General features: G+C 41.8%; 2 protein-coding genes across 17 annotated transcripts in view; one reads left to right on the forward strand and one right to left on the reverse strand.

The window, feature by feature from the left end:
• Positions 1–6319, forward strand: part of MAEA (macrophage erythroblast attacher, E3 ubiquitin ligase) — a 49018-nt gene extending 42699 nt beyond the window's left edge. For 5 of the 6 annotated variants that reach the window (XM_012573555.5, XM_072927709.1, XM_012573550.5 and 2 more), the window contains 4 exons: positions 711–819; positions 3643–3776; positions 4446–4641; positions 5043–6319. In XM_012573555.5, coding sequence (XP_012429009.1) covers positions 711–819; positions 3643–3776; positions 4446–4641; positions 5043–5138 — 535 coding nt within the window. In that variant the 3' untranslated portion in view covers positions 5139–6319. 6 annotated transcript variants of the gene reach the window in all.
• Positions 5235–21300, reverse strand: LOC115494886 (uncharacterized). Of its 11 annotated transcripts, none has more exons than XR_012055502.1 (5): positions 20836–21300; positions 14953–15217; positions 12641–12730; positions 11766–11856; positions 5235–11616 (listed from the first exon to the last, which is right to left on the reverse strand). XR_012055502.1 is itself a non-coding variant. In XM_030270538.4 (3 exons), exons 1-3 carry the CDS (start codon positions 21248–21250, stop codon positions 6332–6334), a joined length of 756 nt encoding a protein of 251 aa, XP_030126398.4. In that variant the 5' UTR covers positions 21251–21300; the 3' UTR covers positions 5235–6331. The 11 variants fall into 11 exon arrangements, 4 of the variants coding, with proteins under 4 accessions (XP_030126398.4, XP_072784022.1, XP_072784021.1 ...); XR_012055505.1 differs by adding an exon at positions 12824–13082 and having other exon boundaries at positions 5235–11856; XR_012055503.1 differs by lacking the exon at positions 12641–12730.
• Positions 21301–21417: the final 117 nt, after the last annotated feature.

Raw genomic sequence — 21417 nt, forward strand, 5'->3', positions numbered from 1 at the left:
AGTTTGTATTTTTTATTTAAATATGTTTCTGGTACTTCTGTAACTTATTTCAGATATCCAAGCTTTCAGCCATGTGTTTATCCTTTACAATCTGTATGTGTTAAAGCACAAAAATTTATACTGAAGCTCTAATTCATTTTTTTTCCTGGCTAAAACAAGGTGCTTTTAACGAAGTGTTTTCTATTACATTGTCCTACAATTTCTTGTAGTCTGCACAGAAAGCGATATTGTTTTCTACCCTACACCCCTGCCCCCAAAAAATCATTTATTCAAAATAAACATTGTCCCAGTTGTCAAGGCAGATATTTGAGCACTCTTGATGTGTAAGGGGTCTGGAACAGCTGATTTTCAGACTGCCTTTATCTCGCTTGTCAGTGTGTGCCAGATGAGTGTCATACACTGAGCCTGCATGAGCAGAGACACTTCTTCCAATAATCATGGTGGTTTTAGTTCTAGGTGAGGTAAGACTTCACACTGCAGTAAAAAGATTTGGTTTCTGAGAAATTACAGTGTAACAATACTAATTCTTAGTCATTCTTGCATTCCCCTTTGTGGGATGTGTTTTTTCAAGTCCTTTAAATGTACATAGAGCCTCTTGGAGTTCATGTATTGAGATCAGAATCTATAGGTTTTCTCTGAAATCTTCCATAATTGAGTTTCCTTGATTTGGAAACAAGGCTGTGTAATAAAGTATCAATTCTCTATTTCAGACATGCAAGAAAGCACTTCAGTCAGGCTGAGGGAAGCCAGCTGGATGAGGTTCGACAGGTGATGGGAATGTTGGCCTTTCCCTCAGACACTCATATCTCTCCCTATAAGGTAACGTGGAAATTCAGTGCTACGACACAATATTAAAACAGATGTTTCAGTTCTTTTTTTCAGCACAGGAAAATGCATTGATAATATCAAGATAAGTTTTTTTAAAATTTTACTTCCTAAATTCCACCTTTGTAAGAGTTCTTAATTTTAGTAACCTGTCCTTGTACATTAATACAGAAAGTATTTGTATTGTTTCAGTTGGATTGTAGTAGTAATATGGATTCACGCTGAGCTAGGCTTACCATAAAGCCAGCATTAGAGATCTGTGGGGCTGATAATTGAATACAGCAAGAGGCAGAAGATGGGAAGTACAAAGGAAAAAAAAAAAGAGAACCTTTTTCAACATACGAAACTGTGGCTTTAATACACCAACAGCATTTCTTAATTCTATCTCTCACATTACTGTTGTTGCAGAGGATGAAGAAAGGAAGGATGATTTGAATGATGTGAAAGTAGTATTTTTGTTCCTTAAAATAAATTAATTTATTTGGATTATACACAATAATGCAGCTATTAGTGGTAATATCTACATCTAAATTTAAATGAAGCAAAATTCATAGATAGCTACTGTTTCTATAGACTTGAGTTCTGCGGTTACGTGCTAATTCACTTCTTTTTAACTTGGCTTTGGAGGCAGAAGGTAGAGAAGAGCTGAGTTGTCAAAGCAAGACAAGAATTCCATGAAATGCCAAGCCAATGTGTGGCAGTGCCAGTATAAACACGTTTTCTAAACATGATGATGAAACCGTGGTTTAACAAAACAACCACAAAGAAAAACCCTGAAACTAAAAACCCACAGAATCAATATGAATTCCTTTGCTCATCACAGAATTCTGGAAGGATCCTGGTATTTTACATGCTAGATTTGATCTAAGTTATGAATATAAATGATAGATGTGTTAGAAGACTTGAGTGTAAGATAGAATTTATCAATATTTTAGCTGTTAGAAAGAAATAGGTAGGAAATAAAAATCCTGTATTTTATTCTAAGGGCTGGTTTGGATGGAGTGTTTCAATGAAGGAGAACAAGGAGAAGGAAGGATTCTTCCACATACAACCGTACAATGAGAACAAATTCCATAGTACTTATGGATATGAATTAAAACATTCTAGTTTATGGAAGTTAAGTTTTGAATTCTCTAATAATTACCTAGTTCAACACTATTACAGTACTCTGTTGTTTGGAGTTACCTTTACTATCTTGACTATGAGTTCTGTGCATAAATGACTTCCTAAAATGCCTTTAAGTAAATTCTTTTTAAATCTGTGACAAGGTTTGTGAGATCATATTTCTAACCAACTGATTTTTATTAATCCATGGAAAGAAGCATATTCTATAACCAATGATTAGAACTTTCTCTGACTTTTCCTCTTTCAGGACCTTAAGGAAAACATTCACTGTTGTGGCAGAACAGGCTGTTTTCTTTGATATCTGTTGAACAATCTTATGTCACTTTGCCTTCCACTAGACCAGATTTCTTGGAGCCCAATCCAAGCTGGTCCCAACAGTAGAATCATTGAATTGTAAAGGTTGGAAAAGGTCTCTGAGATCATCCAGTCCAACTGTCAACTCAGAACCACATCTGCCCTGTCCTCGTGGTTTTCTCCAGGCTAAACACCCCCAGCTCCCTCAGCTGCTCCTCATCAGACTTGTGCTCCAGACCCTTCCCCAGCTCTGTGCCCTTCTCTGGAGCCACTTCAGCACCTCAATGTCCTTGTGAGGGGCCCAAAACTGAACACAGGACTTGAGGTGTGGCCTCAGCAGTGCAAAGTTCTACAGATGGGACATCTACGGCCTCTCTGGCAGCCTGGTCCAGTGTCTGACCACCCTGACAGTAAAAAACTCCTTGCTAATGTCCAGTCTAACCCTGCTTTCTTTCTGTTTGAAGCCATTCCCTTTGTCCTGTCACTCCATGGCTTTGTCACAAGTCCCTTTCCAGATCACATGTAGCACCTTTCGCTACTGGAAGATGCTGTGAGGTGTCCCCAGATTGTTTCTCCTAGTTTTCTCAAAGTGTAGCTTGTGGAGTTGACAAAATGATCAGTAGAGTATCTATATGATAAATATTATATAAAGGTAAAGAAATATTGTCACTCCTCCTGACCAAAGTACAGGTTATGGATACAAAAGATAAGAAAAAAAGGATTAGGTGTGCCTGTATAGATGACACTAAATATATTTTCAAAGTCTTTCCTTCTTACACGACTCTTCAACAGCATTGCTTTTAAAGCTCAATGTATCCTTGACCTGTGGGTTTAGTTCTTATTTCCATGAAAAGAAAAATCCTGACTTTTAGGTAACACACAGCATTAAAGAATTTTGTCTCTAAATGAGTAGCTTGTGCAAGCTTTCTCTAAGCTGGGCTTGTGGCAGCTTCTTCAAATTGAAATATCTTTACAAGATTCTGTAAATAGTATGTATTACAATTGATTATTAAGTTAAAGAACACTTCTGACTTTTTGGTGTTAATTGTTCAGAGGCTGTAGAAGAAACATTCCACAGTACTAATGTTGTTTCCTATGTAGTCCAGAATTCTAGGAAACTAAATGGAAGAAGTAACCTCACCAGGACTGACATACCTTGATTAGAACATTTGGTAGATGATGGAGATTGAATATTGATTGCTTCAGCTATTTTAAATAATACTTGTTTTAATAAAGCAGTGTTAAAAGGTGCTTTTTAAACACTATGTATTGGGGTGTCCACTTCTGGTTTGTGATGGGTTTGGACAAGTGAGTTTTGCACAATTTGTCACTCCCAGGCTTTTGCTCCCTGGGACAATTAGATTGAAAGCAACTTATAGTTGTGTTGTTTTTTAACAGGATCTCTTGGACCCTGCTCGATGGAGAATGCTGATCCAACAGTTTAGATATGATAACTACAGACTACATCAGCTGGGAAACAATTCTGTTTTTACTATAACACTCCAGGCAGGCCTTTCAGCTATAAAAACACCGTATCCTTTAAAGCAGATATTACTGGGAGTGAAAAAAAAGCCATGTGGGGGTTTATTTTTGGTTTATGGAGGCTCTTCGGAGAGCTCAAATAAGAAATGTGACACTTCAATATTTTTGCTCATGAATTGTTCAAATGGGGTATAAATTGGTCACTGTTAAATTATTGGGAGATTATAGTAAATAGCATTACAGTTTAAAAAAAAAGGCACGCCCAAACAAAAATTTTATGGTAAAATGTAACATTGGTTTGGCTGTCTTTTCATGTCTGAAATTAGTGAATATGCCTGCAAGGGTTAGTGAGCTGGGTTACAATTACAGGTTTTCAAGCATTTAAACACAAATTTACCTGCTAGGTTTTATGTAAATATACAAAATACCTGCATCTTTTGAAACTTCGCTGGGTTTGTTGTGCTGGGGAAGGGCTGGTGCTGCACCTCAGCAGCTTTACCTGTGCCAGACACACATTTTGCTCACTCCTGTTCCTTGAAACAGAGCAAGCCCTTGATTCTTTTGTGTAGACATTAAACTTGAATTAAATGTTCCTGTGCATTCTGTCACCTGGGCTCTGTTGGCACAGCTGACAATCTTTTAATTTTAAGGTTTCCCGTACAATGGGAAGCTAATTATGGTTTCATTGTGGTGATTGTTCCCTAACTTGCTGTTAACAGACAGTGTTATAAAGAGGATGGGAGCTCAAAAAACCCCGACTGCCCTGTGTGTAGCAAATCCCTGAACAAGCTGGCTCAGCCCCTGCCTATGGCACATTGTGCCAACTCCCGACTAGTCTGCAAGATTTCGGGGGATGTAATGAACGAAAATAATCCTCCTATGATGTTACCAAATGGATATGTCTATGGGTACAATGTAAGTGTTGGGGTCAATGACTTGCTGAAGGCTAAAATAGCAGCTGTTACGGTAACTTGCTAGATCAAAATAAAACCTTATAAACTCAGTCAGAAGCTAGAAGAATACTTCTTGCAGTAATGTTTTTTTAAGGACTGTATATTTAGCTGCTTAAATTGGTCTTAATGAAGACATATTAATGGTCACATACCTAACTATGTGAATTTCTAACACGAGATCAAATGGCATTGGAAATCTTTCCCTCTAGAGAGCAATAATGCAGAATAAGTAACTTCTAGGGGCAAAGATGTTTTGACTTCAGACCACAACATTTTTTAGATTAAAAGTTCATTTCCTAAACAGTTCAATATTGCTTTGAATAACTGTTGTCAATATTATCTTTTGGTTTCACTCTTTTTCAGTCTCTGCTTTCTATTCGTCAAGATGACAAAGTAATTTGCCCAAGAACCAAAGAAGTCTTCAACTTCTCACAAGCTGAGAAAGTCTACATCATGTAGGTCTGTAAAACACACGATGAAGTGCCGCTGGAATTTTGACACAGTGTATTTTGGCATACCCTGAAAAGGGGGGGGCCTTAATGTGTGGCAAAGAAGCAAAAGCTGCCACCTTGGGGAGCAGACCTGTCGGTGGCATTATTGTTTCTTGCGACCAAAGATCAATGAGCAACAATAAACACTCTTGAAAGGAAAAAAAAAAAAAAAAAAAAAAAAAAAAAGGAAAAAAAAATAAAAGAGCAATTATGACTTAAGTTTGTACTTGAATAAAAACCACAAAAACAAATTTTGATTGTTAAGGTTTTGTAACACAAGGTCAAAAATTGGACTCTTCTCAAAGAAAAGTACTTTCATCTTCTAAAGGATAGCTTTCTTTAAAGATGGACACTTGCACTGGGGGAAAAGTTACAACAGATTTGAAATGAAATCCATTTTTCTTCCCTCTTTTTCACAATTGTCCAAGACCCTTTTGTTATCAAAGATCTCAGTACTACCAACGTGTTCTCCTTTAAGCTCCTCTTTGCCTTCTTTATGATCCTCTAGTGAAGTAATCCTGAACATGAATGATGTAACTTATTTCCATGGGAAGATATTTTTGATGTCTTTGACACAAGGTGGCTTCTCTGGAGGATCAAATAGGGACTGTTTCAAGGAGTTTGAAGTCTTTTTCCAAACCCAAATATTTTAAGGAGGTTGCATAAGTATCAAGAAGAACAGAGAACATTTCAGGCAAAATCCAATGCTTGTTTAAATGTTCTTTTTCCAGTCTACCATAGTGTTAAAGTCCTTCTAAAGTTATTAGTTATGTGCATAAGGTTCAATATGAAATCATTAGTGCTACTGCCTTATTTCTTGCTTTGAGAATGTACTCACATGACAATGAGCTGGTATTCTTAAGTGTTGGGCGAAGTTTCTGAAGATGCCTTGCAGGATGATTACATAATTTTAGGGTCTAAATAGTATTCATTACTGAAACTAATAGTTCAGTTTTAACAACTGCAGAACACATCCTTATGACTTTTCAAAAGAATTAAACCATTGTAGTTTAAACAAAACCATATTGTAGAGGTTTGTATTTAGCGCTTATTTTTGCATGTTGATGTTGATTAGCTAATAAAAGATTGTAAATGTAAGACATGTTAATAAAAATTGTTTTCCATTTCTTGATTATATAAAATTAGAAAGCTGTTTTGTGTTTAAATGTAAAAAGAATTAACTCTCAGTGGCCTCTCTTCAAAGGAGGGGAACTTCCATGTGTTGGTTTTCAGTGTTCTGCAAGATTTAAAAGAAAAAGAAGAAAACTAATAACACACATGCATACAAAAAAACAAACCAAAAAACCCCAAAAATTCCCCAGCAAACCAAAAAAATGCCACACAGCAACCATAAATGTCATTCTTCGGAGCATTTCAGTCAAATAAGTATTTTTGGTTTAAACTTTTCGTATATGAACAGTATACCCCAGGGTTTTTCTGTCTCTTCCTAGCACACTGCCTCATGTCCTAGAGCCTTCCTGTTAATAAAATGGTGTGGGTGATGTTAGGTGTGGGTTTTTCATGCTTTAAAGAGTGCTAACAAAGCACAAAGACCACAACTTGTTTTCATGTTCAGCACTTAAAGGTCACAGATATTGCTAAACTGCTAGTACTAGGCACTGTGAAACTGTAAATACATGGAATTTCCAGGGAGCTGTGTCTGAAAAGGTTCCATTTTCAGTAGGCATTAATTGCTGATGCTTCAGCACAGGTGTGTCTGGACCTCTGCAGTGCTGCCAGCTTGCCATGGGCCAGTGCACTGCACTCACTGCTGGAAAGGAAGGTCTGTTCTCTGGGCATTTTCTGAAGTGGCAGATTTAATGATTCCCAAGAACAAATGCAGTACCAAGACTGGGGGGAGGCAGAGAGAACTTAGGTTAGCAACTGGAGTAATTTGCTTTCAGTTATGCAGTAACTGCTCTCATTCTTTCTCCTGGGGCAAGAGTCGGAGCACCCTCAGCTCAGAAGGAGGAGGATGTCACCCTGAGGAGCAGTGTTACTCAAACCCACGTGGAACAGCATCTCTCTTCTTTGGGCCTCTATTTACACCATCATTGCAGAAGGGCAAGCATAGCTTTGAGTGTGGCAACCTCACTTTTCCTTATTTTACAGGAATGCATAAAAGGCCAAAGCAGGAATGAAGCAGTAGATTTCTGTTGGACCTGAGGGAATGTGTGGTAAATACACAATTGTAGGGCATGAAAATTGTTGCTTTCTCTTCTCTTAAATACCAGTTAGAGCTATGGTTTCCTGAGACCAGCCTTTTTTGATTTCTGTGACCTGAGCAGGGTGGTGGAGAAACCCACACTCTCCAGAAAAACCCAGTTTGGGATGGGAGGAGAAGAGAACAGCTGTCCTACAAGGAGGGCCTCTGTTTCTGGGAGGTGTGACTGCAGAGGGCCAGGTGCCACCAACATGAGTACTCAGTCCCTGATGGTGTGTTACAAGGGAGAGTTCCAGAAGGAGCGTAGGGGAGCTTCAGCTGTTTGTTAGCTCTGATTGCTCACTTTGGAAATCTGCAGTCACACAACCCATTCTGTCTGCAGCAAGGCCCGTGTGCCACAGGCAGCTGCAGCCTCCTGAACTGCTGGGCTGCTCTCAGGCTGCTCTGCCATGGCTCTGGGAGCCTCCTGCTGTATGAGGGTCAGAAATGGTGGCAGTCTGCTCTGCTTTGGTGCAGAGCAGCTTGGAGCTCTGGTTTGCATTCCCTGCCTGCTCAGTGCAGCCTTGAGCTCCCAATCCAACAGAGGTGTTGGTTCACAGCTCATCTCACAGGTGACCCCCAGACATCAAACCAAGGGCAGCAGGTGACTCAGAGTAAGCATAAAGTTATTTGAGGTGGTAGAAGCTTTCTAGTAAAGCAAAGACTCTTCTCAAGATCTGGCTGAGCTGGAAATGAACACTATCCTTCACTGGGATGTTTTTTCAGTCCTACCAGGCAACTTAATGAGGCTCTGGATTTTGGTTGTGGTGTTCCTGTTTCAAGGCAGCAGTTTGTCCCAGTTGTGATCAGAACATGTTACTCCGATTCCCACAGTTACACCAAGGATGAGAATTGCCTTAACCTTCTGTTTGTTGTGGTCCAAAGCCCTTCTCTTAATGCTGAAGGTTTTCCAGTATTGCAAAAGAGGGATACTGCTAACTCTTCACAGTGCCCTGGGCTTTTTGGTACCTGTTCCAGCTTCCATTATCTTCCAGGCTGAGAAGGGTTCAGGATGCTGAGCTCACAACATTTTGTAGGTAGGAAATAGCAAAGCTGATACCAAACTCAGGCAAAACATTTTTCCTGCAAGCTTTAAAGACTCATGAAGTGGTCAGGGTTTGGGGTTTTTTTTAATGTAAGCATGGCCTTTTCTACTCAGTAATGAAACTACTCCTTGGGAAAAAAAATAAAAGACTATATTATTTGGGACAGGAAGAATGATAAAATTACAGCTGGAAATCTGCCAGAAAGAAGCTTTTGAACATGCATAATGGACCACTGTTCAGAGAAAAAAAAAAAAAAAAGGAATACTCTGACTTGCTTTTTTTTCAGCCTCAGGTAGCCTGAGCAGAGGGTGTTGGGAAGCACACTGAACACTTTTATTGAGGGTCCTTAGAGACCCACACTGTGACAATGTGCACTGGGCATCCTGTTGCACAATAGAGGCCACTTGATACAATGAAATGAGTATTTAAAACTTTTCCATCCTGCATTTTCATGTTCCATAATGAGGTATTCTGAACACCAAATAAAGCCCAGCCCAGATCCACATGATAATTGGTCATGTCTGATCTTCATCTCATTCTTGAACAGATAAACTCGTTTCCAGTACTTTCTTCTAGTCACTGAATCTATTCCTTGTTTGATGATGAGGGAGATCAGACATTCACCAGGATCTCCCTGCCAAGACATTCAGTGTCTGGTTGGTTCTGTAGCATGCATCAGACACACTGAAAGGCAGCATTTTTCTTAATTCAGTCATTTATTTCAAAGACTTAGCCCTCTTAGCTAAGCTCTGAGAAGTTGTCAGGAGCTCAGCTTTGTTTTAGAAGGAGATGGAGGATGGGCAGAGCAGGACAGCAGAATTTAACTCTTTACTAACACATCCTCTTAGAGCCAGGTAGGTTCTGTATGTAGAAGTATCTCTGGCACAGTCGGGGCAAAAAATTTGCAATCAAGGCCAGCAAGAGGGAGCAAGTTACAGTTCAGTTACTGCTGGATATGAGGGCTGAAGATGTTTTTAGTACAGCAGCTGTACAGCCAGCACAAAGCAGTTCTGGCTTTTGTGAGAAGTAGTGTGAGAACTAGGCATTGAAAAAACGTCCTAAGAGATATAGTCCTGATCTCAGTTTGAACTGAAGTTCCAAAAATGTACATGGGCGTTCTTAACATCAAAAATGAAAGTAGTCCTCATTGCTAGCTGGCCACAGGTTGATTTCACTCAGGATCTCACAGTTGTCAATCAGGTATTTTTGACTACATTTTCCTATTTGATTCATGACTATTTGATCATGTTACAATTCTGAGAGATCTGTATGCTAAGCCAGAGGAAATCAGCTGTAGGATAAGTAGCACCACAAGAAGAACAATAGGAAGTAGTAGAACACAAGAAACAGAAAGGACTGCTGAACAAGAAGAGCTGTTTGGTTTGACTCATCAAAAATGAGATCAAGCATCAGAGTAGAGCTAAGAAATGTTATCAGCCAGCTACCTTTCAAACAGATTAAAATAACTGAAGCTTTAAAAGTGAAAGAAGAAAAAATTAACATGGAAGTAATGTGTGACAGAGATCCAGACTTTGTTACAAAACTGCACCCAGCACCTTGCTGCCTGTTCCTAATAAAAATGGGAATGTGCGACATCGGTGGGCGGCGTGGAGAGGGAGATGCACCAAGGAAACCAGAAATAACTTAGCAACATGGAAGAGAAAAAGACTGTGCCTGTTACAGAAACCAAGTGATCAGTCTCCTGGGATTGTTAATTGTTCAGCTCTAATGGAAAGAAGCTGCTCTAGTATCCAGTCTGGGAATCGTATCACGTAGATCGGAATGGTTTGGGTTGGAAGCAACCTTGCAGATCATCTCATTCCAGCCCCCTGCCATGGGCAGGGACACTTCTACTATCCCAGGTTGCTCCAAACCCTGCCCAACCTGGCCTTGGACACTGCCAGGGAAAGGGCAGCCACAGCTTCTCCGGGCACCCTGTGCCAGGGCCTCCCCACCTTCACAGCAAAGAATTTCTTCCCTATATCCAATCTAACCCTGCCCTCTGCCGGTTTGAAGCCAGTGGCCCTTGTCCTGTCACTCCATGACCTCGTCAAAAGTCCTTGTAACCCCTTTAGATTCTAGAAGGTGCTGGAAGGTCTCCCCAAAGCCTTCTGCAAGCTGAACACCCCCAGCTGTCTCAGCCTGTCCCCACAGCAGAGGGGCTCCAGCCCTCTGATCACCTTTGTGGCCCCCTCTGGACTCGCTCCAGCAGGTTCAGATCCCTCTGGCGTTGGGGCTGCAGAGGGGTCTGGTGCTGCTGTGCTGGCAGCTGGAACACTCCTGGGTGCTCAGGTCATGTCTCTTACACTGTAGCTGGAGTGGAGAAATCATTGAGTTGTTCAGTTTCCCGAACTAAAATGGAAAACTAAAGCTGGTTAAGTGGGGGATAACATCTGTACCTACTCCTTTGACACTATTTCCTATCCCCATAAGATAAAATTTTATGTTGTGCGTTTAAGGAAATACCGCGCAGAGCAGAGGAGCAAATTTTCCCAGGGACATATCTGCATTCCCAGCCAGGACTTTTTCCTGACAGAGCCAGAAGGAAGAATGAGGAGAAAATGATTATAAGGTCTATTCACTTCAGGACAAAAAGATCTTTAACTAACTTAAATATTTTGTTCCCCACCCATGGAGATGGAGATGAAGATTATAGACAAATTCCCCAAAAGAAAATAAACAGATAATGAACCAATGGACAATTTTCTTTTCTTTCTTTGCAAACCACAGCAAAACAAATTGCTCAGATGAGCCAGGAGCAGAGCTATGGAAAATTCTTCAGGGTGCCCATGCGTGCCCTTTATGGAGATGTCTCCTCTTTCAAGTAGCAACTTTAGGGATGCAAACCAGAGAAATATTTTATTAGAGACTGGAAGGGTCAGGGGGAAATTTGTCTTAGAGAAGCTTAAGTTGCCCTGGATACAGTCATTAAGGAAAACCTTGCATGAATTCCTGCCAGGCAGGGCATCATCCTGGCATCGTGCTGTAATGCCCAGTGAACGCCCCCACTGGAACAGCTCTGTGCCCTGCTGGCAGAACTGCTCTGGGGCAGCAGAAACCCAACAGGCAGCGTTTGAACTTGCCCTCAGGGCATTTGAACTTGTCCCTCCTCTGGGTACAGAAGGTGCCTGGAGCAGCCATGCCGCCAACCTTTGTGTGTGGGAGCTGAGCCACGGCCAGCTCCAGGAGGAACAGCCCTGGAAGGGGACAAATACCAGGGAGTGAGTGATTCTATCTTATCAGACGGTCAGACAGGGAAGAATAGATGAGAATTGATGCTGCTGATGCAAATCTGCTGGCTTTTCTTTTCCAGCAGCACTTTGCAAATGATCTCAGATGTACATACCCTCTGATGATCCAGGCTTTGTGGCATCTGTTTTCTTCGAATGTCACTGTCACATCCAATGCCAGCTATCTGGCTTCACTGCTGCATTATCCTACTTCAGAAAACAGTAAATAAACAGGGTGCTGGTGTTAAAGGACAGCTAATGATTCAGTTTAGCTGCCAGGTACAGAGAAAGGCACAGAGGCTACAGCTGAATTGCTGGTTTGCTCTTTCAGTGAGTAACAGATCTTCTTTGACACGCCTAATTTTTATAATAATTGGAAAGAATATAACCTACCCTGTTAAGATAAAAATTATCCTACCCTTGGACAAAACATACTCCCTGTGTCTCTGGAACCTTCTTCTGAGGAGGTAAAATTAAAAATTCCTCACTGAAGTAAGATTAGCAGCTGCCACATCCAGAAATACCTCCCTTATTCTAAACCAATTAGCAAAGGATAATGACTGCTTTCTTTGTACTGGGAAGCCATAAATAACATCACCTGTGATCTCTGCATTTGAGGACGTGAGATGCTGGAGTAAATTTTTATCTGAATGAATATGTTTGGCTTAATTCTTTCCCTCCACATCTTGTATTTCCAGCAACACCATGAAAAGAACTCAGAGTGCTGGTGTCAATTTTGTCTTGGCCAAAGAAGCCAAGAATCTTTGGGCCAGAGAACCTAACACTGAAATTTTGCATGGCTATTTGGAAATAACACCTCAAGGTATTGGTGAAGATCTTGCTCAGGTGAAGAGGTACTAGAAAATATAGGCAAAAATATGAAGTCTCATAGAACAAGTTTCTGGAATGTTCAACTTTATGCAAATCCCATTATTTACACCAGTATGGATCAGTTCTGTTAAAATACCAAAGATTAAAAATGCCAACTCACAGCTTCATCTGCTCCAAGCAGTTAGAGGGGCTGCTCCCACCATTAGAGGAACCTTCCTATAACCCTTCTTTGTCCTTAGGTAATTGAGTCCTGAAATTTGGAACATTCTTGAGAACTTCCAGTAGTCACTTTTAAATCAAGGATGCTTCAAAGAGACATCATATCCTTTTTATTATGCTCTACCTGCAAAACACTCTCCCTCTCTGTGCTGTCCCCTCTCCAGCATCCACTGATAACTCCACGAGTCACCAGGTCCTGTTTGAATAGTTACTGTCTGAGTCACCAGGATTTTCATGTCCTGCCATCTCTGTTTTATGTAAAAAGTCTTCTTCGTAATGTAATGCCTTCCAAAAGAGCCAGTGGCAACAGATCTCCAGTGTCCTGATTTTGGATGTCGAGTCTCAAATAATTTACAATCCAGGGCTGTTTGGTTCAAGCACATCTGTCAGAAAAACATCATCATGACACAGAGAATCTGTTTCCTCACTGGTAAAATATGTGCCTGGTTTCCAGTTTGAATTCATCTTTTGTTCCTTGTGTTTTTCACTGCTATACTCAGAATCACTTAATGTGATATTTTTCCCTGAAGATAATTTTATTTTATGAACAAGTTACCCAGCAATACTTAAAACTGATTTAAATCTTTACTAGTAGGCACTATTGCAACTATCTCTTTTCTGCTGTTTGTTCTTGTACCCTTCCTATATGTCACAGAATTTTCAAAAGAACTTTACAAAATGCATATTATTTTAGTATTTGCTGTGCTGTTTACATATTTTACAGAGCTTAAATTACTTAGTGCTTTTTGTTATTGCTCTGAAGCTGTTTAACCCTGCTGTTCCCACAGTGTGATTCTGTATAATCGAGACATATTTGAAATTTGCTGATGGTTCTCAAATAGCAACAACTGCTGCTTTTCTAAGCAGCAAATACAGAACATGGATTGACATTAAATATTCCTGTGCAGTTCAAGATCCGTGATACTTTTGAAGAAACAATGCAGTGTATTTCTGCATCAGATAGATTTTGTTCCCTAGGGTTTTTATTGTACCATTTAAAACAGAGTCCAAGCCGTGATAGAAGCATTTGGAGATGAGAGAAACCACAGTGATTGCAGATAATTTGGATTCCTTGTCAGTAGCAAGCAAAGTTACACCGTGTTTGACACATGCAATGGAACCTCTCAGCACTCCCATCAATTCCTCTGGAGCCACTTTAACCAAGCTGTGGTCATGGTGCCCAGGGCAGTGTTTTGGTAGCTCCGTTGTGATTTCAGTTCACCAGCCCCGGCCTTTCAAGGCAGAGTCACTTCTCTGACAGGAACAGGTTTTACAGTCATAAAAAGAAGGGAAAATAATTTTTTCAGCAGCTTTTTAGTGCAATCAAGCTTTTTCCATTGATTTAACAAGCTCAAATATCTTCCATAATGATTTTTTTAAATGGCTTCAGAGTTTGGGGAGGAGGGGGTATTTTTGTTGGTTTGTTTTGGGGGGGTTAGAGGTTGGTTTTATTTGTTTTAGGTGAGAATTTGTGTGTGTGCATGTGTATTTAGAAAAAAGGCAGTGTACCACTAGGCAATTTTAATGCTTCTGTATTTTACTGTTTCTATATTTTGGTTTATTCAATTAATTTACCTCTACAAGCACATTCAAGCTTGTAGAGGTAAATTTATTAAATTATTATTATTGAATATTTATTTATTGAATTATTAATTATTGAATTAAAATTCAATTGATTTACCTCTACAAGCACATTTCTTGGAAAATGCCCCCACCTTCAGTGCTTTCTCAGAGACATATTATCTTTTAAACTGTCATTAAAATTGTTCCTATGATATGATACACAGGAATTCTTTGTTCAAACAAAATCTCCTCTTTGCCTATTTTATTGTGAGACTTTGATTATGTTTAAAGGTTCAAATCTGTTTCAGGATTTATTCCTGGCTTGGAAACAGTGTGGCTTTACATAGGGATGGAAGATGCAACAGAATATGGGAAAAAGGGTTGAGAGTGGGGTTCTTAAGAGACATTTTATATATATATGTGTGTGTGAGTGTGTGTGTGTGTATGTATATGTGAGTATAGGTATCTACAGATAAATATAACATTTAAATATCTATCACATGTGGCCTTAATAATGCTGGGTTAATGGCTGGATTTGATGCTCTTGGGGATCCTTTCCTACATAAATGACTCCATGACTTTCCCCGGTGACCCCCAAGGTTTTGGCACATCCACCCTACTGCCACAAGCTGCTGCTACAAAGCCTGTAAGCTCAAATCTTACAGTTTAAAAACAACATATCTCGCTGACCTTGTAAACGATTCGTAGCTGATGCTGCAAACATCGAGCAGGATTTCCAAGGCGAGGCTTTCCCCAGGAACAGCGGTCTCAGCCCCAGCCTTTCCCGGCTGGACGGGCTCCAGGTGTTCCTGCATTGCCACCTGCTGGGGGCTGCGCCCAGGGCAGCCCCGGCGGGGACACGGGGACATCCCGCACCGAGCAGCCGCTCCTGCAGGAGCCTCCAGTGGTCCCCCCGCGTGTGGCTTTACACCGGCAGAAATGCCCCGGGCTGCTCCTGGAGAGGGAATAAATCGAGTTTATGGTGGGTGCAATTCACTAGGCACACTTGTGGCGAAGAGTGACAAGGTTCACAGCTTTATAATGTCAATTTTTACTGTTACCTGCAAATAAACTCTTCTTAAAAGGACATTATGCTTCTGTATGAATTTAATTTTTATTCACATTTGAAAATATATCTATCTGAAAAAAAAAAGTATTTCTCATAGCTCTGTGAGCTTAACTAATAATATTTTTTTCCCTAAAAAAAGACGTAGCTTTAGGGTTTGGTTTTTTTTTTTTTTTTTGGTTTTGTTTGGTTTTGTTTGTTTGGGTATTTTGGGGGTTATTAAATAAATAAAACACTTTCTAAATAAATGGAGAACTTTTTTCCCTCAGCAGGCAGGAGGCCGTGTCTCTCAGGGGCTGTGCCTCTCGCGGCCATGCAGGAATGCAGTGACAAAGGCAGTGACAGTACTTTCTGTGATTTCAGCTGAGCAGAGGCTCTCACAGTCCCCCAGCTCAGACCAGTGCTGGCAGTGCAGTTTCCTTTACTATCCCTATAAACAGACCTTGAAACTGCTGCCTGCCAGTTTTGTTTACATTTCAAAAAAATAAACCCCATACTTGACTAGAATTCAGGTTCCATCACCTGGAGCAGAACTGGATGTCAAGGATATAAAGAGAATTTTTTGTACAGCTTACCGAGCAGTGTTCACCACAAATACTGCTTTTTCAGTATTTGATAGAATTTTACCACTATGACTTGTGCAAAGAGGAAAAGCAGGAATCATTCAGTTAAGAGGCTTTTTAGCACCCAGGTGAGACAAACTGAAACACAGGATAGGAGTGGCTGCATGAACAACACCACTGAGGTCACCCTGCAGGAGGTGCTGCTGCTCAAGGGATGTGCTGGCTGTACCTGCAAGTCTTATTGCAAGCTATACTGAGGTTTAATTGCCAAAAAAAAAAAAAAAAAAAAAAAAAAAAAAAAAGGTGAAACATTTAGAATTCCTAGCAGCGAGCGCAAAATATAAAAGAATGTTGGTCAGTGGAACTGTTGTGACCTGTGACAGCTGTGTTGTGACCTCGCTGTAGAAACTGAGAGTATGCAAAGTGGTCAAAATACATGAAATATTAATAAATATTTTCCCATTCTGTTTCAGCTTAGGTATTGAGCCACAGAAGTGCAACACATCTCCTTAAAAGCATAAACAGCTACAGACACAAGACTTGCTGCCTCCTGCTCTTTAAGAGACTTTCTTCTTCCTTTTAGTTATACTTCAACATTATTTCCCTCTCAAACTGTGGTCTCTACACTCTACTTTTGTCCCACCTACCTTGTAATCTCCTTGAACCAGGGACTTTCCTCTTGCCTGCAAAAGCTGACCTGTATAAATAATCTCTTCATGGAGACAAGACAATCTTTTATCATAACAGTAAAAGAAATTTTCCCTGGCAAAGCTCCTTTTGATCCATGAGGCTTTCTTGCTCACTGCAAACAGAAGATGTTGGAAATGCTGAGCAGGGCTGAAGGCTGAGAGCAGGCTCCTTTGGGCACTGTGCTGTACTGGCCAGTGGATTTAGAGGGATGGTGAGGACTCAGTGCTGTGAGCCAGGGACTGCAGTGGCACTGTGGGTCCAAGCTGCCTGGTGCATCAGCAGGACAGAGGAACCTGCAAGGGCAAAGCCCAGAGCTGACAGTGCCTGTGCAGTGGTGTGAGACACACACAGGCCCAGCACCCATCCCTGTCTGAAACGGCAGCAAAAGTTCCTCTTTGGGAATGGGCTTCACTCCCCTTGAACTGGAGGCAGCTCTGCAGCTTTCAGCAGCTTCAGAGCAGTTCTCTCCTTTCCACATCCTTAGTAAAAAAAAAGAGAAAAGGAATTCATTTGGGTATCTGAGCCATAGCTCCATGCAGTCTCTCATTTGGAGAAAGCAGCTTGAGTGACTGCAGCTCTGCTGCAGCCTAAGGCTCTGCAAGGATGGCTCAGCTCAGGCATCCATCAGGCTGAAGGAGCTTCTCAACAGCACCATCAATGTCAATGTGACACCCAAACCAGTCTCTGCAGGCTGCCTGAGGATTTTCTGCTAACACCAAATGTCTGAAAGCAGTATTTACACACGCAGGAAAGTGTCATTTCTGTCTCTGTGTGATTTAGATTCAGAGGGTCTTCATGAAGAATTTGGACTGGATTTCCTCTTTGGTAGTCTTGGGGGCCTTCTTTTCCTCTGCAGTCTCCTTTTCTACATGTCAACAACCTTCAAGCTGCTCCTTTTCTGCACCATCTGAGTCCTGCCTTAAAGGCTGGTATTGCCCTGACCCCCAAAGACACCCCTGTGCACTGCAGTGTGTTAGTCTTTTTGGGTGCATTCATGTACAAATATTAACTCCTGGTGTGGATATATATTGTCTAACACAGAAAAATGCTCATTAAGCTCCACTTTGAGACTGCACAGATATTCCAGTGAAGAAAAAAAACATTACCCTCATTGACACTAATCAACTGTGTCCACATTGTTGTGCAGTTTCAGGAATTGCTGTAGGATCATTTTTAAAAATTATTCTAGACATGAGTACAAGCTATGTGTAGGAAGGTGCTCCTTGATTTGTGGTGGTTCTCCTACAGCTATTGCTGCTCCATCCAATTTACAAATGGATATTTAATTAGTGATCTAGACCACACAGAGCAGGTTCACTCATCTCCTTCTATACCAGAATTATAAAATGTTACAGTAGGCTGAAATGTTGTCACAGTCACTATTTCACATAATCAGAGGAGGTCACCAAGCACCTTTGGCCTTGCATTATTGATGGTTTAATGAATAGGCTATTTCCCCTTTGAGAACATCTGTTTAAATATACTCTTTACCCCTTACAAGGTAGCTCAGAGCTCTGAAATATCTGTCACTCCTTTGCTCAACTCAAACTGCTGGTTCAGCATCTATGCCGCTCACATAGGTAATTTTCTTTACAACCCAATTGGCACAAACTCTGTGACAATTTAATGTAAGTGTTTATCATGTTTCTGTATCTTCAAACCTGAAATGAAAGTTATTTTAGCTCCAAATTATTTGTAGGGAAGCCTTTCTCTGCCAAAGTTCCATTTTGGCAGGGGAAGAAATCCTCCTTTTTAATTTCATGGCATTAAGCTGAATACAGCTATCTTAAAAGTTATGGGGGGTTTCTTTTTGACTGACATTCTCTTTTATTGCAAAGCTGGAAAACAACCCTTGGCAAAGAATCATCTAGTAAAAAGGCAGAACTGACTCTTGCTGAGATGTTTCTTTTATTAAAAAAACTAAACCAGATAATTTAGCATTGCACAAAGTCTGAAATAATCCTCCCTAGAGCCAGTAGTTTTACCTTTTAAATCTGTGATGGAATAAATGGTGCTTAAGTGTAAGAACACCCAGACCCAAATAATTGTCAGTGGACAAAATTCTGGAGATTTTCTTTGCCTGTGTGTTTGGCCAAAGGTACTGGACCAACTGAGGATGGCCTCTGATGGACCAGCTAGTCCTGTGTGGAGATATCTTCCTGCAGGAGAACATTCCCATTGCAAGTGGCTCCTGCCAACGAGGACAGCGTTGGGTATTCTGGAGAGGTGGTGGACAGGACAGAGTTTCTGGAAGAGTCTGTGCTCCTGCAAGGTGTCACTCACCTCAGAGCACGCACGAAGTGTCACCACGTTGCTCTTGCTGATGTCTCAGTACAGATGTAAGAAATGAAACTCCTTGATTCAACAATCCCCATAACATCAAGCTACAGACCCAGGATTTGCTGAAACCAGGTGTAAACAAATAAAACCCATTGAACTCTGAGGCTCTGAAGGGATATCAGGTGGTGTTCAGCCTTGCCTCTGCACTCCACAGTGTTCTGTGTTCCCCTCTGTGGAACAGCCCGGACCAGCTGGGGAAAAATCAATGCAGGTGCAGAAGTTTGTGACTTTTGCAGCTGAATGCATTTTTTAGTGTTCAGGCTCTCTTCAGCCTTTTATCAGGCTGGTCCAGATGAAGAGAATATGGAAATGATTGAATGGTGGATATTTGCCATGTTCATTAAAAAGTAGAAGGGAAAAGGAGACTCAGCAACTTAAGCCAACACAATTTTATGTAATTGTCTTTGATTTTGACAAATAAATAAATAAACAGCCTCGCTCTCATTGGGATTTGCCTAAGGGACTATCATGAATGAGTTACACAACTCAGCACTCATTCATTCATCAACTGATTCTTTGCAAAACCATATGGCTCCTTGCAAGGATTTCTTTAAACATTATGCAAAAGTATGAAATCACTGCCTTTGTAGATGCTAAGTCTGTTGCTTGAGGCTCATTTTGAAATTCTGTTTCCAGACAGCACAGCAATGCTCCTTTTGCAAGTCATACCCTAACAGAAAGCAGTTGTGCTGGCACTTTCAATCAAATGGAGAAAATAAATAGATATAAATGGTGAAAGAGTAAACTGATCTAAACTTTACAGACGACCTGTGCCGCTCTGCGTGACTTTCACATGGAAATTCACTGTGCTTGATGGAAGGCAATGGGGAAAGGATAAACATTATTAAAATTAGGATGTCACTAGATTCATGTATAGAGTCAGAAATAGCAGAGATATAACAGAAATGTATTCACTTCCTGCAGTAAATGTCGTTGAAGACACAAGTCCATTTCTAGTGAAAATTGTTCAATGCCATCTTTGCCGACCACAGGAACCAGCAGACACAGCTGCAACACCAATCCACAGAAATTCCTTCCAACACGCACCTGAACTGTGCATTAGTGGAAATACCTGTCAATTATCCTCAAACGGGAACAGATATTTTAGATGTCTTCCCTCTTTAGGATGTCTGTCGGAATCTGTGGGTATTGGTGATTCCAAGATTGTAGAAAGTCTCTGTCTTTGTGCCCCGTTGCCAAAAAAGAAGCCATAATTCGTCTGTGCTGGTTTCAAGGTTGTTTATTTTTGCTTATCTCTAACATGTTCTGCTGCCCTGCCGCAGCTCTGTCCTGCAGGGCAGCGTGTGGGGCTCTGCCCTTCAGTGGGATGGTACAAACATTAAATACCAGAAACTACCTGTGCTATATTTACAATAATGTGCCAATATCTATCATCTACGTTGAACAGTGTGTCCTCAGCCTAAACCAACAGAAAAATGCCAACACTACAGTGAAACATGGAGGGCATGAAGAAGGAGGAAAAGGACACGACACACCCAATTCCTCCATCTTGTCCCCTCTGAACCCCTAATCTAGAAACCTAAAATTTTACTTTTGGACCCGTGTCACACTTAATTATTGCTCTTATCAAACACTCAAAGCTTGTAATTCATCCTGTAAGATTGAAAACGCTTCTCCATGGACAGAGATCACAGACAGTGTCTCTCGGGGCTCTGTCCAGGGGGGTTCCTGACCCCTGCCAGGGTCCCAGACCTGCCAGGGCAGCCAGAGGGAAGCCCTGGATTCCCACAGATGTCCAAAGCGAGGTGTTGTTAAGCAGCACTTTCAGACTGGGGGTGTGCAGAGCCCCCAGACCTGCAGTTGTGCCGGCGCTGAGCCCAGGCAGGCTCCGTGTCCGTAACCAGCTCCGTGGGGGTGGCACACAGGGACACGTTAAGTAATGGCATTACTTACGGACACTTCTGTGGCGGTGCCGCAGCGCCCCGCTCGGGCCCCTCACGACAAGAAGGGCCCCGAGGTGCCGGGGGCTGCGCGGAGATCCGGAGCTGGGGAAGGGTTTGAGGCTGAGAGCTGCGGCTGAGGAGCGGCTGAGGGGCTCCGAGAGGCTCAGGGGAACCTCCCGGATCTCTGCATTCCCCGCCGGGAGCTGCAGGCCGGGAGGGACCGGGCTGTGCTGCCCCGCGAACAGCCGCGGGACCGGAGGGCAGTTTGAAGGTGGGAGGTTTAGGTTGGGCATTAGGAGGAATTTCTTCACAGAACCACCCTGCAGGTGTTTAAGGAAAGACTGAGGCGGTGGTGTTTGGTTGCTGTCGATGATCTCGGGGGTGTCACTGATTGTTCGCCCCTCCGGGCGGGTTAAACACAACATCCCCTCAGACAAAACCGGGTCGCGGCTCCTTTAAGGCCTCGCTTCCGCGCGCCGGCGCGTCACGCGGGCGGGGGAGATGGTAGGTGCCGCGGGGGGGGGGGGGGAAGGTACCACCCGCGGCGGGGCGGGGGGAGCAGCATCCCAAAGGGGCGGGGCTCACACAGGGT

This window comes from Taeniopygia guttata, chromosome 4 (assembly GCF_048771995.1).
Source record: "Taeniopygia guttata chromosome 4, bTaeGut7.mat, whole genome shotgun sequence".
NCBI classification, from domain to species: domain Eukaryota; kingdom Metazoa; phylum Chordata; class Aves; order Passeriformes; family Estrildidae; genus Taeniopygia; species Taeniopygia guttata.

Bases quoted from the DNA above. Each gene is read 5' to 3' on its own strand.
- LOC115494886 (XM_030270538.4), bottom strand. From the start codon at position 21,250: ATGTTGTGTTTAACCCGCCCGGAGGGGCGAACAATCAGTGACACCCCC. The intron at 15,218-20,835 runs GTAAGTAATGCC...TTCCCTCTCCAG, and splicing joins GCACCGCCACAGAAGTGTCC to GAGCAGCCCGGGGCATTTCT. The intron at 6,408-14,952 runs GTCAGCGAGATA...TAAATCTTGCAG, and splicing joins AGCTACGAATCGTTTACAAG to AACACTGAAAACCAACACAT.